The sequence below is a fragment of the Camelus ferus genome, chromosome 6 (genome assembly GCF_009834535.1).
Source record: "Camelus ferus isolate YT-003-E chromosome 6, BCGSAC_Cfer_1.0, whole genome shotgun sequence".
Taxonomy (NCBI): domain Eukaryota; kingdom Metazoa; phylum Chordata; class Mammalia; order Artiodactyla; family Camelidae; genus Camelus; species Camelus ferus.
The window spans coordinates 28,312,576-28,331,294 of record NC_045701.1 but is presented as its reverse complement, the minus strand read 5'-3'; the positions used below and the strand labels follow the sequence as shown (position 1 = coordinate 28,331,294).

Sequence of the window (18,719 nt, the reverse complement as noted above, 5' to 3'; positions counted from 1 at the left end):
ATCCATCTTAACTAAAACATGGGAAATATGTACACTCATAACTGCATATTTTTCATGTTCCCAAAACTACAATGAAGCTCTCAATGAAAGCAAAGAGAGTCTTATCTGGGGAAATTCACTTCAACAGCCCCATGCAGGCCAGGGATGGAGAAGGGGCCCATCTGAAAGTGCAGTGCAGGACCTGAGACTGGAAGAAAGGAATCAGAAGAGATAACTGACAAGAAGGTGAAAGAAAGAAGCTATGATGGGTGGCTCTCTTAATTAAGCACATCTCCAAGGGAACAATGGTAGCTTGAAAGGGGAAAGACAAAGCAGAGCTGTGGTAACAGCCCACACAGGGGAATCGATGATACTACATTGGTGAGCACTAGACAAGAGTTTAATTGAAACAGGAGGGATCAGATTTCACATAAACTTAGGTTTCCTCCTGTTTTCTCCGTTTCACTTTATTAGGGTTGTCCTATAAATGTTTGTTCAGCACATGCTACAGGCTGCACTATGTTTGCCATTGGAGCTACACCAGAAACAACAACAGAAATCTAAGTGGGGGGAGGGTATAGCTCAAGTGATAGAACGCATGCTTAGCATGCACAAGGTCCTGGGTTCAATTCCCAGCACCTCCTGTAAAAATAAATAAATAAATCAACCTAATTATTCTCCACCCCCCCAAAAATAATAAAACACCTTAATCACAGATACACCACACACACACACACCACACACACCTTTCAAACTTTATGGAAAATGAGTCAGTCCTATTACAAGTTTACATTAATACAGAATGGAACCTGCAATTTCTGAATGTAGAGTCCCTTTTTATAAGCAGTTAGGTAAAAACACGCCATTGGGGTGTCCTGAATACCTAGTCTAAGCAAGCAATGAGGTCTTGCAGAAACAATGAGTAGAAAAATCATTCAAGAAATCACGGAGCCACCGTGCACGCGAACATGAGCACAAAAGGAAGCGTAAGAAATCAGATAACTAAAGAAGACCTTTCCCCCCAGGGAGGGATTCAGTCTGGTGAAGAAAAGGAGATTTATATACCATGAAACCAAGTTTGCACAAAATGATTGAGTACCAGATCATTTAGTTCAGATGACAATAATTAGCAGTTACTTTCCAGTCATATTTCTCATTCAACTTTTAGCAAAATTTTAAACAATCTGAATGCACTGAATTATCATCTGCTATTTCTCTTCACCATTAGATGTAACCCAAAAGGCGAGAGCCAGGGCAGTAAGGCCTATAAAGTCTATTCAAGAAAGGGTCGCATCCCACTACCACTGTGGCTTTGGGGCTCATGTGCCCATGGCCTAGAAATGGCCTCTGGCAGGAGTGAGGAGTCGAAGTTTAACAGTCTGAGCTATGAGGGACACTGCTGATCCAGAGTCCTCCCTCAATAAGGCCTCTTTAATAGAGCTGTAGCCCTTCAAGTGCCAACCAGTTCCCATTTTCTAGATGTTCTAGATGTTCTTGAAGCAACTAATTCTTTCTCTGTCACCTTAAACCCCTTGGCCTGAGCCAAGGTGAATCATCTTTTATAGGTATAGAGTAGTTCTCACTCCATGAAGAAAGGTTTAGGTGCAACGTGAGACTTCTTTCATTTCATCTCCAAGGGCAAGGCCAGGTCCCCGTCAGTGGAGGTGCTCTGGCTAATGGCTTCAGACCTCTCAAGTTCAGTCTTTACAGATGTCATTGCTCAAGTGATCTGTATCTGTCCTAAAGGGCCAACTAGATTCTCAGAGCATCAGATATACAGCTGTGAACTGAAGAAACCAATATAACCAATATAAAAAAGGTACCCTTACTTAATCTATCTATATATTCTACTTTACCAAAACCATGCAGTTGTAAATTAGCATAAGCACATCAAATTTTTAGAGTCAATTATATTCAGGTTAGCTAGTTTGCCATTGCCTAAAGAATTAAAGCCAGATCATCTTGATTTGCTCTCAAAATAGTTTTCCAGCCTTACCTCCTAATAGTCTTCTGTGTATCCTTTATCCTCTAGTCTTGAAAGTTCCTTGAACATGTCACATATTCTCACACCTCTGCGTTTTACTTTATGATGATCCTTCTGTCTGAAACACACTTTTAACCCCATGTTCCATCTACCAGCACCTTATAGACTCCACCCAGTTCAAATATTCCCTCTCTTTTCTGACTTCCCCTGACTCCCTAGTCAAAATTAACGCTTCCTTCTAGGCTGTGTAACTTTTACCTTTGATTAACATATTCTTGTCCTAATTGGCTGTCAGTTCTTTAGATGCCTAAACTCTCCTATGGAACTTTAAGATGCTTGAGAACAGGATTATGTATTTTGCCCACCTTTAAACCTCCTTTGGTTCCTAGCACATGTCTTCTACACGGTAAGTACTCAACAAATGCTTGCTCAGTGGATGGATGGATAACACACAGCATCTCAATTTCCTAATACAAAAATTAACAGATGATTGCCAGGGGTCTTTATGTAGCTATAAATGCCTTAGGATTCTTTTTGAAAGCCATCAGCTCTGATTTAGCTCAGTAGACCTAAGGGCGAAGAGACCTGGGAATCGAGAACGCAGTGAGGCATGGACGTGGGCTGAGGGCACCTCGGTAGACTCATATAAGAAAGTAAGAGGAGCGTTATCATAGTCCCTACTCAGAACCCTATAGGAAGGAATCTCAGAAGATGGTTTAGAAGAACCTCTCGATTCTAAAGGAGGACTAGGGCTTGGAGGAAACAGAGATCATATAAAAGTAGAAACAAGCTGAGCAAAATGAAAGCAGTAAAGTACATTTCAAAGCCAAACAAAACTCAGCCTTGAATTACCAACAACTTGAACTATTAATAAAATGGCTTATTTTCATTTGTAGATATGAATGGTGGCTAAGTCACACTTCAAATCTGCATGTTCACACGCCAGTGATGGTTTACGCTATTGCCAGCACTGAGGAATCTCACGGAAATAAAGGAACCACATAGAGTGGGGACTGGTTTCTATCAGGTGTGGATTAGAGACTTTTAAAGCACATAGAAATCTTTTCCAAGGTAGACTGACATCAAAATAGCCTTCAGTTACTCAAGTAAACATCATCTTGCAAACAACTAGAAACACAAAAACTATATAAAAATATCAGTAGTCATCAAACTGGTCTCAATGATGTATAAACACATGTTCCATATATATGGAATTGTCCCACATCCATTTTCTATTTCCATAAGGACCTAGACGTGTCCCATGTGTGTGTTTGATCCTAATAGTCAGGCAAACGTACATGTGATATCAGAGCCATCCTCTCAGTTTTTACAAGCTGACTTCACATAAGTCATTGAGGTTAGAAACTGAGAGATTAGTCCACGTATCTCCAAGTCCCCTGGATGATTCCATATGATTGGGATTTTTTTTCTTCATGGTAACATACATTTCACTTACATCAGTGTCACCAACTATAAGGGCACAGAGAGGGGAACCTGGGCATCGGGAACACAATGAGGCAGGGACATGGGCTGGAGGGCTAGTGTGTGAGAATTTATTCATTCATTCAGCAACTATTTTCAGAGACCTACCATGTGCCAAGCACCATCCTTAGTACTGAGAATATAACAAAGAAAACAAACAGACAAAATTCTTGAGTAGTAGGAGGGATGCAAACAGGCTAAGCAAATTAAATATACAGCATGTTAGAAGATGATTAGTGCGAAAGGTGAAGAAAAATCAGCGGTACGAAAGAGACAGTTCACATAAAAATCACACCTCTATTCATGGAAAACACTGAGTTCCATCTGAGATATTGGCATCTACAAAATAAGATTGGATAAAGATTATGAAGTCAGTGACGCTCAGCCTCTTTGCTCCTTATCCTTACTCTTTAGGTGCCATCTTTTTTTCTTCTTTCTTTTTTTTTTAATGTACCCTCTCCTCCCCTATTTCTCTGGGAAATCCAGGGTAACCTACCATGGAAGTGAACTTGCCAGTGCCCTAGTGACAATTCCTTGTCTTTCAACCCCAAATGCCACGTTACCAAATCAAGATTTTAGTCGGAGACAATCTGATAATCCAAGAGGAGGTACAGTAACATCTAAATCTACTCCCCATCCCCAAGACGAGACATTTGCCTTCGACATAATGCCTTAATCTAAAGGAGTATCTCGAATGTCAGGAATTTCGTGCACTTGTCATATGGTGAGAGAGAAGCCTGGGGCCAAGAGGCTTGTCTTCCCCAATGACATATTATACCTAACCAGAGGGCTAGAGAGAGGTTAACCCTAAATCTCTTTTACATGAAACCCTCAGACATACCTACTTTTAATTTCCATTTGATTTCCGGTGTTTAAGCTAGGAGTGGAGCCTCTTCGGGTTTCATGAAACATTTGCCTTCTTCCGTGTATTCTGGAGGCCTCACCAGGACGTGAACATGAGTGACATGCACTTAGCACAGCCAGAGACTGGAGCAAAGCCCGGGGATCGGTAAATGTATTTATCATCGCCTACGAAGCAGCTGGGAGTCAGGCATAGGTTCCTGTGGTTCATTAAAAGCACGATTTGGGACTGCAAGCTTCATGCGTGCAGAAAACCAAGCAAGAACACGTGCACACCCACAGGATTTCATTTGGCTAAGGCTTCCAGGGAGCAGGTGGGAGAGCTATTTAGATTTTTTTCCAATTAATTGAGTTAGAAATTGTAGTAAATAAACAGTTTTAAGTACATCTTCTACCCTCTAAACAGTTCCCATATCACTGAAGAGCAGCTGTTTCAGGATCCCAGGTGGCTCGTAGAAGCACAGGCTGAGCACGGGTGCTGGGGACCTGGCAAAGGGGATCCCCAGCCACTGGGGAGGAGGATCTACCACTAAAATATGTATTATGTCACGTCATATATTGTAGCACAGAGGAGGAAATATGCAGAGTATGAGATACTGCATGCATTAAGGGTCTACAAATAGTACCACATTTCAATATCTCAACAGCTATATGAAAAGTCATCAGTAGTCCCACTGTAGAGAGAAAACTCCCAGGGTCTTACTATTTTGCAAATGATCAATCCAGAATTCACACTCGGGTCTGTTTTACCCCGAGCTCTTAAATACTCTCTTACCAGAGACCACATGTGATGACGGTGTTGACCTGATGACAATGATGATAAGGTGATCTGAAACGGCAGTGATACCAGAGAAACCATCAACTTTAAGGTTGATAATAGGAGAGCACTAAGACACTCAATGAAAAAAATTGGTCTGGCTAGGCAAAATGTATACTAATTATAGTCATTTATGTGAATTGTGTACAATTATGCCTAATTATGAGTCACTACAATAATATTTATGTACCAAAAATAAATGTCAGAATAACCTTGATCTAAAATGTATTTGATTAGAACAGTGAGCTCTAGACACTGTGTAATCAGGCTTCACTGTTGCCCAGGTTCTAAAGGCATGTGTGACATCTTTATAGCATTTTATACTTTATGAAGGTTGCTTTCTGAGGATGTCCTCAAGCACCAGACATTATCAGATGTTGGCGGGAAAGAGGCAGCTAATAATAACAAAATAGGTCCTTACCCTGGAGAATCTTGAGGTCAGGTCATTTCCTCCTGACCCCTTCCTGTGAATTAGTTATGAAAGTCACCATTCTCTAGATTAGGAAATCAAGGCTGGAATTAATGACATAGCTCATCCATAGAGTTTAGTCTTCTATTCACAACTAAAAAAAGTGAAATGTATTACTAATGAAACACCTAGATTCAGTACCAAAAAAAACCAAAAAACAAAACACCACCCTCACTTTAAGGAAATCAAAAGCTCATCCCTTCTATATTATTTGGGATAAATCTCACTTTAACTTTTTAAAATATAATTTCCCATCTACTTAACCCAATTAAGTTTCAGTTGTTGGGACCAGCTTTATGAATGAAAATACAGAGCCAATTAGGGGGATATAACCTAATCAGAAACAAGGAATCATCAGCCCATGTGCCTGGACTTCCATTACACTTGTCACTCCTCAAGGACCAGAGAATTTTAACTAGGTAGACACCTACTCTCATCCAGGGAAGAGACAATTCTTAATAGGGATTAAATAATCAACACCATCTAATTTAATCCTATGGAAAGCAGAGAGGGGAAATGGGAACAGTAATTGATACAGAAGGGAGAGAGAAGAATCAGAAGCTAGGGCTGCTGCCTACAGCAGGATCTTAAGAGGAGAGGACACTGAAGCACGTAGCAAGATAGCAAGAATCCAGCTTTACTTTAGTTCCAGGCTTCGCATCTGCAGATACGAGGAGTCAAGCAGGAAGCATAGCCATATCTTTACAATGGGATGACCCTGTACTGCTGAAAATACAGCGAATCCCCTGAAAGGCAAATTTCCATACATACACTGAGGAAAAAGAAAACAAAACAAAAAAAACCTCCCCAAACCAAGGACAATGAGTTGCTTGTGTTTAGGATTCTGCAAACCATGTTGCCCATTCACTGATATGGGTAATCCAAAATTGCCGCAGGGAAAGTCAATCAGCATTTGCATCAAGAGGTTGTGCAGAGTGGACTGACCTTTCAGTCTGGGCACTTGGAGCCATGTCCGTTCCAGGCTCTTCTCCACTCACAAGGCCTGGTCATGTTACAGTTCAGCAAAATGTCGGCTATCCAGACCATGGAAGAATCACAGCGTATTGTCTCTTTGAACTTTTCAACTATAAAATGAATGTGGGTGCTATTATTTTCAAGATTAGGAAAAATAACTCATCTGTGCTTATGGTCTGCGTTGTGGGCTGAATTGTGTCCCCTCCAAATTCACATGTTGATGTCCCAACCCCCAGTAACTCAGAATGTAACCATATTTGGAAATAAGGTCTTTAAAGAGGTAATTGAAATAAAATAAGCCATTAGGCTGGGCTCCCAATCCAGTATAACTGGTGTCCTCACAAGAAGAGAAAGAGACCAAGGGTATGTGTGCACAGAGGTGACCCCATGATAAGAAAAATACCATGTGACATCACTCATATGTGGAATCATAAAAAAAAAAAAAAAGGACACAAATAAACTTACTTACAAAACAGAAACAGATACACAGACATAGAAAACTTATGGTTACCAGAGGGGAAAGGAGGTGGGAAGGGATAAATTGGGAGCTCGAGATTTGCAGATACTGACTACTATATATAAAATAGATAAACAACAAGTTTCTCTGTATAGCACAGAGAATTATATTCAATATCTTGTAGTAACCTATAATGAAAACGACCATATTATGTGTATGTATGACTGAAACATTATGCTATACACCAGAAATTGATACAACATTGTAAACTGACTATAGTCCAATAAAAAAAAAAGAGGCAATAAAAGAAGGGTGATTTGCAAGCTAACGAGAGAGGCCTCAGGAGAAACCAACACTCCTCACACATGGGCTTGGACTCCAGCTTCCGGAACTGTGAGAAAATAAATTTCTGTTGTTTAAACCCCCTCCTACCCCCGCAAAAAATAAATAAAATATGCAATGACATTTGGAGTAGCTAGTGTGACTAACATCCATGTTGCACACTGTTTGTTGAGACAATATTGATAACTAGTATTTACAGAGGACTTACTATATGTCGGGCACACTTCTAAACACCTAACATGGATTAACTCGTTTAATCCTCACAACAACCCTTTGAGACACCTACTGTTCTTACTCTCATTTAACCCATGAGGAAACAGGCACAGAAGTTAAAAAACTTCCCCCAAGGGCATACATTTTAATAAGAACATTTTTGTACCATGGAAGTATGGAAAGCTAAATTAAACGTTATAAAAGGCAGCTGAAGTGACTGGTGTCATTGCCACCTTAAAACACAACGGGGCTCCCTCTTGACCCCCAGGGAACATTAAGATGTCTTATTCATCTGCGTTAACTCCCAGTCACCTGTCAGGGCCCGGCAGAGTAGATGGTCAATAAATGTTGACAGGAGACCCTGCTGACTTTACATTTCATGATATCTATATCTCTATGACAATTTAAAGGGCGTTTAAAGCAAAGCACAATTAGAATTCATTTTGATGATCAAATGTATCATTTATTAAGCCTACTAATCTGTCTGCCTGCCAATCTCTCTCTCACACACACTGTGACAGATGAAACATTGTCTTTTGTGTTGACACTTTCATCCAGGGACCTTGATGTGTATTGTGAGTCTGATTCTACTCATAAATACATTCATGCATTCCAGGCAGTGCATTCACTCAGAACCCGAGGGTTCATCCATGGCCGCAAACTGGCAGGCAGCTCAGGGTCTTGCTGCGGATATGTTTCGCTTGGCCAGCAGTGTTTAAGAATTTTACTTGAATGTGCAGAGCAAGCCCTCCTCTCTTTGCAAATAAAGCCTGATGCAGACGTCTAGTTACCTGCCTGGCCCCCAGTGTGTTTAAAAGTGAGTCCTCCGATCTACAGGTACTTAGGGATTTGGAGCAGATTGAATTTAAGACCTCTGGTACCTGGACTTTATTATCTCTGGCCAACACTTGAGGTTCACAGGAAACTTTTCAGGCAATGGGGCAACTAAACATCTTTTATTCCGAGTTACTCCCTCCATATACACATAACTAATTCTCCTGGAGGAGACTCAGAATCTCTTCACTCCTATTTTCAAGGCATTGCCGAGATATGTTCACTATTGCCATGTTTTCAAAATGGATGGACAAATCCCACTCCTGGGCATACATCCAAAGAAAACTCTAATTTGAAAAGACACATGCATGCCAATGTTCACAGCAGTATTATTTAAAATAGCCAAGACTGGAAGCAACCTAAATGTGCATCGACAGGTGAATGGATAAAGAAGATGTGGTACATACATACAATGGAATACTACTCAGCCATAAAAAAGAATAAAATAATGTCATTTGCAGCAACATGGATGGACCTGGAGATCGTCATTCTAAGTGAAATAAGCCAGGAAGAGAAAGAAAAATACCATATGATATTGTTTATTTGTGGAACCTAAAAAAAAAAAAAGGGCACAAATGAACTTATTTACAAAACAGAAACAGACTCACAGACAGCGAAAACAAACTTATGGTTACTGGGGGGAAGAAGATAGGAAGGGATAAATTGGGAGTTTGAGATTTGCAGATACTAACTACTATATATAAAACAGATAAACAAGTTTATACTGTATAGCACAGGGAATTATATTCAGTATCTTGTAGCAACCTATAATGAAAAAGACTATGAAAATGAATACAGGTATGTATATGTATGGCCGAAGTATTGTGCTGTACACCAAAAATTGACACAATATTGTAAACTGACTATACTCCAATAAAAAAGAATCCAAATTTTTAAAACATGGATGAACTAAAATCCAGGGAAGGGCAGACAATCCTCTAAGTATTTGGTGATGGAAACGTCACCAAATAAAGCAAATGCTTTCACTCTGAGTTTACCCACTTGACTGGTACGTTCTGTTATGTTTTTCATCTTAAAATCCCTCTTGCAAAGAAATGAGATTTGCTCAAGACATCACTACGGTTTATTCTTGGATTTCTTTTTTCTTGCCAGCATGGACAGAAGAGAGGCTGACTAGGGGTGAACTACTGCTCTAGTTCAGAACAACAGCTGTGTGTCCCGGGTGATAGAGATGAAGGGGCTTGTGAGGGGCTCACACTCTGCCAGAATTTGCTGCCCTATTTTGATTTGACCTCTTGGATCCAGCTTTTGGTTCAATGCAAAGTTGTGGCCAACTGGATCCCTCTTTCTGCCCCAGTGTTATTTACAGTCTGGACCTGGTCCACGGCATAGAGTGCAGCAGTCCCAATCAATACTTCTTACGCTGTGGACATTTATGTGCCACTGATGGAGAACTTTCCATTTCTTCCTGTAGTCCCACTGACTTGCTCTCTTTGCCCAGGCCCATTAGAGAATTCAACTGTGAAATCATCAGAGAGTGAATGCCAGGCATTCACTGGTGTGTTTGAGAAGCACGAACCTTCCAGTAAGAGCCTTTCCTATTTGCTCCACTGGGCGATAGGTGGCTCCCCTTAGTATTCCCCCCTCCCTTTTTTTTTTTTTTTTTTTTTCAGTAGGAATTGTTCTAAGCTGGTTTCAGGGACTTTAAGCATTTCCTTGGGATAACGATGAGCAGCATATCACCAAAGATGATAACTGACAATGGAGTTCTGTTGCTTGAACACCTTTCTACTTCAGGAAGGGGGTGCCTTAGTGCTCACGCTGATGGAGAGTCACCTCATCCTATAAAAATCCGAGACTTTCCTCTTCTAACTGCTGTCTCTGATTCTGAGTTGCTGAGAACAAAGTATTTATGAGAACCGGTCCTGGCTGCAAATAGCTATCCTCCCAATGCCTGAAAGGAGGCTGGCTGCTTTCTCCCACGAAGCTCAAGGATTCTTCTCCTCCGATCAGAGGTCATAAGTAGATAAAGATGTAGTCTCTGTGCCACCCCCACCCCACTCAGACTTCCATGCCCTGAGGCCTCTCTGCTTCCTCAGTACCAAGGAACCAGAACCAGCATGGTGCTCACCCAGGCTTGCCCTTCTCAGGAATGCTCCTTAGTGCTCTCGTGTTTCACCAATTCCTATCCCTTCAGAAACTGGCTCTGCTCAGCTGTTGATGATGCTAACCATTAATGGTACCCACTGAGCTAACAATTTTGCATTTCCGCATTTTCACAGATGGGATATCTTGAGTTGATGCCTTATCCCAGAGGCAGACCAAGGAGAAGGATGGCCTCATGCACCTGGGTCACACTGACACCTGTCACCAACTCAGATTTTCATTCTTACACTTTCCTGCAAGCCGTGTTGCCTTGCTCATCACACTGGTCGGTTCCTATGGCATAAAACTGCACATCCATGAAACTCAGCAGCCTGTAAGATTCTGCACAGGCGGCAGCAGCTCTGTCTCCAGAGCTCTCTCCTGCCTCCTTGGCACCGGGAAAAGTAAGCAGCAGTGAGCAGCTGTCACCCCAGAGGGGATGGCTCATGTCGAGTGAAATTTCTGAATCTCTTTGTGATCTGGTTTTAGGATATAATGTTTGCTGTCTTTCTTGCAGCACTGAATCCAATAAAATAAGATCTCCTTGAGTAGACAGGCCTGGGTTTGGGGTGGAGAGACCTGAAATTAATGAGGAGTTGACTGGCTAAGGAGGGAGGGTGAAAGAAAAAGAAAACACAAACAGGAAAACAAGGCCTCGTGCCTCAGTCTCTCCTGCTTGTAAGGCCTGCTTGTCCCACCTAACAGGACAAAAGCCCAGAGGATTCCTGTAGAGTTAGCAATATGCTCTGAGCTGGAGGAGGGAAGAAATGTATGTGAGGAGAGGAGGCATGGCTCTTCTATGTTGGCATAATGCATCGTCAGTCTCGGAGCTGATCTGAACTTCGTTTTCAGACAATCAGGAATCAGAAATGACATCAGGAGGGGAAAAAACCAAACTCGGCACCTCGCCAGGCCCATTCCTTCAGCAGGATGAGGATGAAGGTGCCAGCACTTTTTCTTCCCTTGCTCTGAGTCGAAGAGGTGCTATGATGGCAAAACTCACTGAAGCAAAGGAAGCTGCAGTGGCTGGATATGTCTTTGTCCCGAAAATACCCCACCGGCTTGCAAACAAGAAGATGGCTGAGAGGACGCCAGCCTGAAGCCGGAGGACCCGACGTGGCTCCCTGGGGAGAAGTGGTACTCTGCCGGCTCAGCATTGGCTGAGATCCCACCGCAGAAGCATCTGCTTCCTCCAGGGGCAGCCAAAAGGAACTTTTCAAAGGCCCTGACTCTCCACACAGATGTGAATGAAGCAGCAAAATCCCTGGGAGGAGAAGCAGGGTTAGCTTTAGAGGAAAGCTGGTCCCAGAGGGGGAGAGGAGGGGTTAAGAAAAGAAGCAGGAGGGAGGACACGGGAGGGATAGCTTTGAAAGGAAGAGATGTGGGAATCAATAAGAAAAGGTTGTCCAATGGGAAATAAGGAGCATTGGTCATTTTCTAAGAAGACAAAAAAGAACTCTGAATGTTCCGTTTGGTGGCTGGAATCCTGGGGGACTACCCGGGCTTCTGAAGGCTCTTGCAGCAAATGACTTGCCTTCTCAAACAAGTCTTTTAGTCAAATAGATGCAGAGAAGCTGGCGTTTGCTTTAGTCAAGTCATTTCCCAAATACACCGGGACTGGACCAACATTGGAGACCGTCTAACGACTCTGGGATGAAGGGGAGGACCTGTGGCAGAGAGCATATTGGAAGGAAGGGGAAAATGTGCTTTTCAACAAGATCTAGTCACAAGCAGGGCTTGACTTCCTCATGCAGGAGAACAAGAACACAAGTATACCACCACACGAAGCACACCCTCTTCTCTTAGTGTATTGTTGGCATTGCTGTTTCCTCTCATGACACTTCCGTGAAGCTGTTAGAGCACTTTCTACCTCTTCATACAGTGGGGGAAACCTTCATTTTCTTTAGGGACTCATTCAAGGTCACAGTGAGCGACGGCTGGAAATAAGAATTCCTGCCTCTAAGTTCAATTTTTTTTACTACCTCATTCCCCCTCTACTGGATAAATCTTGTATTAAGGGTAGCTTAAAGACAGAGCTAATAAAGAAGGGTTTATATGGATGTGGGATTGTGGGAAATGAGCCAGAGTATTGGTTTCTGAAGACACAGGACTTCCTGGACCCACACAAGAGATTGGTGAGAATCATGAAGGAGGATGGAAGTCAATTAGAAAATGATGGAGCCAGTCGCTTCTAAAATAAACATTAAGTAGTAAGGTAAAGAGTCAAATGATGAGACAATAAAATCCTTCCTGGGAAGCAGTGAAAACAGCTGATCACAAAACAAGCAGAAGAGGCAAATAAACATGCAGACAAATAAACCCAATAAGATCTATTTAAATACAAATTCTTAAAAATAATTATCAGAGTATTGTGCCTTCAAAATAAATTCCGCCCACTCTTTCTTTTTCAACATTTTCCCCTTTGGATCAACCCTAATGAACCCAAGAAATAGATTTGTTTTTTCTCTAAATCAATGGTGAAAAAGTAATAAAGAATTGTTTAAATAAACGTGTTTCACTGAAGTGTCCTCATTCTGCTTAATGATCGTATCAGCATCAGAAAAAAATATGCAGACACCAGACACGCCTTATTCAACTGTAGACCTGTTCTTGGTCTCACTGCTCTTACACTGGCTACAATACATTCCAAATGATTTCCAAGCTCACAGTCACCATCACCTCATTCCCAGGAGCTTGGCAGCTTACAGTCCCTCAGGACAATCCTCGTCATGGGCAATCAGTACCTCCGAGACAGAAGCTCCCTCCCACCGACCCCCCGACCCCACCCCAGTGCTGATGTGACCTTTCTGACGCAGTTAATTTCTGTGAGAAGGACCTGGCTTCCTTCTCACATCCACCATAGGCATTTCCCTGGAAAGGAGGGGTATTAGGTGTCCAGCTACTCTGATAAAGTTCCTTAATAAGATCAGCTCTCTGAAGCCAAAGGAAAAGAGACCAAGAAAATGGGAAGTGATATGGGGAGATGCAGAGTGTGAGAATATTCTGAGTTTTGCCATTTGAACCATCAAACCTAATTCTGCAGGAGAGCTCAGCCCTGCTCTCCAACAACATACACCTGGTGCTGGGTCTGCATTCTAGCACTCCCTCCGTCACCACTCACTGTCACCCAAGCCAATGTACTGCTGAAGGAAGAAGTCATTCGCGCCCCACCCCCTCCCCCTGCCTCCCCAAAGGAAAGCTACCAAAAGCACGCACGGACATTGGCATCAGGGCGCTGTTATGTAAATTGACTCAGCGGAGGCGAGAGGCAAGCAGGAATCCATAAACCACCCGGGGAAAGTTCACTGTCACCCCAACCTGGGATGATGTGCTCTGGACAGACATGAGCTCAGGTCAGTGCCACAGCTCAAATTCAGGGAATTTGTCCTAGTCATCCTGTAGGAAGGAGCCCAAGACCACAGGAGCAGTCTTGATTCTTGGTCCAAGTGCCTTCTCTTGTCCCTTGAGAGCTGCAAATTTAGACGAAGGAGGACAATCTTCTACAAGAAGGGCTAAATCAGGCATCTATGACCAATCTTTAATTGAAACTAATTGAAACGAATGTCTATCTCACGTTGAGTTCTGTTTCAGTTAACTTTGTGGTGGGGAAGGGGTTGGCAAGGAGAAGGCTGTGGTATTTTAAAAACAATAAGCTGAGGCTTGGAGGTTTTTCTTTCTCTCATTTTTAATGGATGCTGTAGTCCCAGAGGAGAAAAATCAGGGGGAGAAACCATCTTCTTCTTGGCACGCTCAGAGCGTGATGCAGTGCCAGCCACCCCACCAGCCGTCTGGAGATAGAGTAATTGTCACTCTTCTCACTGTAACTTCTTGCTTTCAGATCAGCGGCTGGCAGGGTTATCTGCTTCTGAGCAGCTTCAGAGCCACGTCAGTGACACTGGCTACGTCAGCAAGAGCAATCGGAAGGGAGGATGATGCCGCTGCCAGCAGCAGTGGGAGGAAAAATTGTAGCCTTAAAGAAAATTCTTAGGTCTATCTGTCTAGCTGACTCGTTGACTTAGATGACTGCTGGATGACTTCAGAAGGCCAGGAGAGAACAGGCAGTTTTAAACAGCCATTTTAAAGTTTGTGATACAGGAGCATTTAGTTAACAAGCTGCGCTTACACTTCCAAACCCCTTGTGTGGGACCTGCCCCTGACTCAGGAGAGGGTGGGCTTCAAAGGTATCAGAGGATGCAACCAGGATGAACACCCCACCTAGCAAGTGCCGAAAGCCTCAGTACACATGCCCACAGTAGTTACTGCAGTAATTCTGGTCCATTTCAGGTCATCGAGAGTTCCAGCTGCTTTCATTTTTGTCACTAGCATGATAAACAGGGCAGCATAACTACCAACAATTTGACAAGGATCCTCGACACAATGCTAGCCTATGGTCTATTTTTAAAAAGTAGGTTTAAAAGCCTCTGGTCTGGAGTGGCAATCCTCTAAGGTTCAAGGTTACAAAGACAGGATTCTATTCCATTGTCAAAAATCAACCACCTTCTGGTCCAGGACAGTGTTACGATGAAGAGGAATTGCATGACTAACATATGGCCAAAATGCTTTAAAAGATTTTGTTTGGGGAAAAAAAAGAAACTCTAAGGTAGAGATAAGTGGGGGAGTTCAAACTGAAATACATCTTCGAACCCAGTCATATTCAAAGGTAAAAAATTTCCACTAAGAGCACAGCCCTGTGATTCTTGACTTCCTTAAAAGCAGCAAGATAGAGTCAAAATTTTGTTCAGATCAAAAACTTACATCGATTAGATTTGAAGAAATAATTTTGTCTAACGCATGGATACAGAGGGAGAGGATCAGCTCCGAAAGCGGCAGTTCTCATCTCGGTGTATTCTTAAGACTATGACCTCTGGACTAATGCTCAATGCTAGGCTCTAGTGGGGATTTAACTTAACAGTATATGACAACAATTATCAGTAACCTGCTGGGCAACCGTGGCCAAGTCACCTGATTTCCCATGCCTCAATTTCACCACCTATTTTCTCCCCAATAAGCCAAAGATGAAGTTAAGCTGCTTCACAGGGTTACTGAGGAATATATTTAAAAAATGCCTAAGGTGATTACTAGAAGGAAAAGAATCAATGCCACATTTGGAGTCACTCGCCCCTACGGTTACTTCCAGCTCTCCCTGGAAGCCATGGAACTGACAGACAGTACCACTGCAACAGAGGTTCTTCACCTTGATTCACACAGGGGACCAGGAGTGGGCTTTAAAATGAGCCCATGGGCTCTGATTTAGGGGCAGGACACCGATGACACAGTTTAAGAAGCACTGCTCTACAGCAAGCCTTGGTTACAGGTGCCTCCAAAACCTGTTACCACTGTGTGATGGAGAGGAAATGTCAGCCAAGGTGGTCACAGAAGCCAAGAGAAACACGTAGGATGGGGATCTCAGGACAACCACCAGAACTTCACCTTGACCCCCTGGGTCATCCGTCCAACAATGAGCCTATCAGTCAGAATGGAATTTCTTCAATCAACAGTGCCTAGAAGATCATTAATAAAAGGCAGAAGAAATGACTGACTGGGGAAGGCGCAAGGTAGGAAGTACCAGAGCTGCCACCCACCTAATAACAAGAACACCTGTTGGAAGGAAAGCTTAAGGATTTCACAGGGCTTTGGGGGGAACAGGCAGATTTACAACAAAAGGGCTTTAATGAGTCATAAGTGTGGAACTGTCCCGTGTGTATTGTGAGAGATGAGGACCAGGATGAAGAGATGGATAATTTGGTAGTATCAGAAGGTAGTATCATAAGGGTAGTGGGTCCCCACAGAGACCCAAGTCCCAGCCCTGACAGAGGAACCAAGTTTGAAAGAGAAACTGATTGTAAGGAAGCACTTCAAGTAGAGGGATATGGTGCAAAAGATGGACAAAAGCTAAGTTGTGAGCTCCAGAGACCAGGTTTGAAGGTGGCACTTGAAGAGGAGAGACAAGAGAGAAAGAATTCCAAATCCCGTGAGCTAGGCAGCGCATATAAAATGATCTAACACTTAAAGAGCAATTTACAGTTTACAAACATTATGACATTCACTATTTCATTTAGTCCTTATCAATCCTGAAACGCTGGTTGGATTTTCTTCAGTTTACACATAAGGAAACTGAGGCTAGGAAGGGCGGACTATGCGACTGGCTCAAGGTCACCTGGCGGAAATCAGAGCTGGGACGCACCCCAGTGCCTCCCCCTACCCCTTCTGGTGGTCGTCCGCTTTGAAAACCTTTATCTTAACTCCTAAGGGGCAAGGTGGTTGTGGCTACAACAGACTCCACCCCCCCCCCCCATCCCCGCCGCTTCCCCTAAAATCTGGGGCGGAGCAGCGCCCTCCGGTGCCAGGGAGGGGACCTGAGTGACGCGGAGCCAGAGACCGGGGTTTCCCTGTCCTGCGAGGCTCGGGAAAGCGGGCAGCAGAAGCCACTGCTCTTAGACTCGGGGCAGTGAAGTAAAGCTCTAGCAGCAGCTGCCAGCTTGGGGGCTTAATGTTCGAGGGGCAGCGCTGGGTGAATTCTCTTCCAAGCAATCCCAGGACTGGGACCCAACGCCTGCGCCCGCTTCTCGGACCCGGTTCCCCACGCTAGCCCCTGCCCGGCTGGTTCCTGCTGGCGGTTTCCCAGTGCGTGGAGGAGGAGGCAGGGAGCTGGGGTGGAGTGTTGGGGTGAAACAGCGGGCCGACTCGGAGGCGAAATCTTTCACTTCTGATCCTCCGGGTCAGAACAACCACGAGCAAACCCTGGCTGGAAGTTTGGGCATCAAAGGTTTCAGATCAAGTAGCAAGTTGCCCCGAGTGCGGTAGAGGTGGATATGGAGGTATAGGGTGGGGGTGGAGGTAGGGGAAGAAGGGACAGGCAAGAGAAGGTGCCCCTTCCCACGCAGCCCCCTCGTGGCTCCGCGGGTGGGTGGCCGGTGCGCCCCTGCAGCCCGAGGGTGCGGAGAACGCGCCGGGCACCGGGCATCCAGCACCGCGCATCGGGCACCGAGGCGCAGCGCAGCCCCTCCTCGCCTGGCTCCGCGCTCCTCCCCACTTGCCCGCCGCCTCGCCCCCGCCTTGGAGACTCACAGTCCGCAGAAACTGGATCTCGTCCTCGCCTCCTTCTCCCCCTTCGGCCATGGCTCCCGAGGCGTCGGCGGTGCCCCAGCCTCCGGCGCCTCTGCCTCCCCCGGCAGCCGCTCGGCGTGCGCCCGCTGCTGCTGCGCTCTTTCTCCTGCTCCTCCTCCTCCTCCTCCTCCTCTTCCTCCTCCTCCTCTGGCTCCTGGCTCAGCTTCGGATGCGCCGAGCTAATCCCCGACCATAGGGAGCTGGGCTACCACTCCACTGCACTGCAGAGCGCCAACGCCAACCAAGCAGCCCGCCTACCCTCTCGCCTCTCGCCCCAGCCAAGTGCGCGGCGGCCACGGGGCCCGCGGAGAGCGCAGCGCCCGGCGCACGGAGAGGGCGGGGGCGGCGCGGAGACCCGGGCGGGGGCCTTGGAGCCTCCCACCGCACCGCACCGCGCCGCGCCGTGCCGCAAGCTCAGCGGAGAAGCGCGCCCCGCGGCGACAAGAGGGTGCCCCTACCCCGCTCCTATTCGCAAACAAAGGCCAACTGGGGCACCAATCCTCTCTCTTTGCCCACTTTGTCTGGATAGCCCTTTCTGCACCTTAAGAGAGCCCCTTCCCCTCTTGAAAATCCAATCAGTATGTTTTACTAAACCCTTTGATTGTACATTGTTGCTGAAATGAGTAACCTCTCTGGACCTCGGGAAGCTTCCCCATTTCATCCACAATTCAGAGGTCAGGTGGCATCAGAACCCTTTCTCTCTGCCTACCCCTTATCTTCTAAACTTATTCTGCATTTTAGGTTGCCAGCCCTGTGAACTCCAAAACAGAGTATACAGTGAGATCCCTTCCAGGTCCTGGGACCGCTGACATCCCACCCAGCCTTAGGTCACTTTCTGGAACTGAAGGGCTGTCAGGTTGGTCCTTGCTAAAGCTGAGCATACAGGTCGCCCCCTTCTTTCTGCTGGCCAAGAAGTTCCAGGGCAAGAGAAGCTTTCAAGAAAGGGGACAGTAGGACAAGATGTACACCTAGGCTGAAGAGTAACCTAGAAGGTATATGGGTGACAGTTCTGGGCTAATGGTGGCAGAGGACACTGGAAATCCCAACCAATTTCTTGGCTTCCTTGTGGGTGACCTCTCTCTTGGTTCTACCT

The 18,719-nt window shown here is 44.8% G+C and overlaps 1 protein-coding gene across 10 annotated transcripts in view; it reads right to left on the bottom strand.

Annotated features, from left to right (window-relative positions):
* RYR3 (ryanodine receptor 3) overlaps window positions 1–17,907 on the bottom strand; it is a 499,181-nt gene extending 481,274 nt beyond the window's left edge. For all 10 annotated transcript variants that reach the window (XM_032481566.1, XM_032481567.1, XM_032481577.1 and 7 more), the window contains exon 1: window positions 17,588–17,907. In XM_032481566.1, coding sequence (XP_032337457.1) covers window positions 17,588–17,638 — 51 coding nt within the window. In that variant the 5' untranslated portion in view covers window positions 17,639–17,907. The remainder of the gene's footprint in view (window positions 1–17,587) is intronic.
* Between the last annotated feature and the right edge of the window lie 812 nt (window positions 17,908–18,719).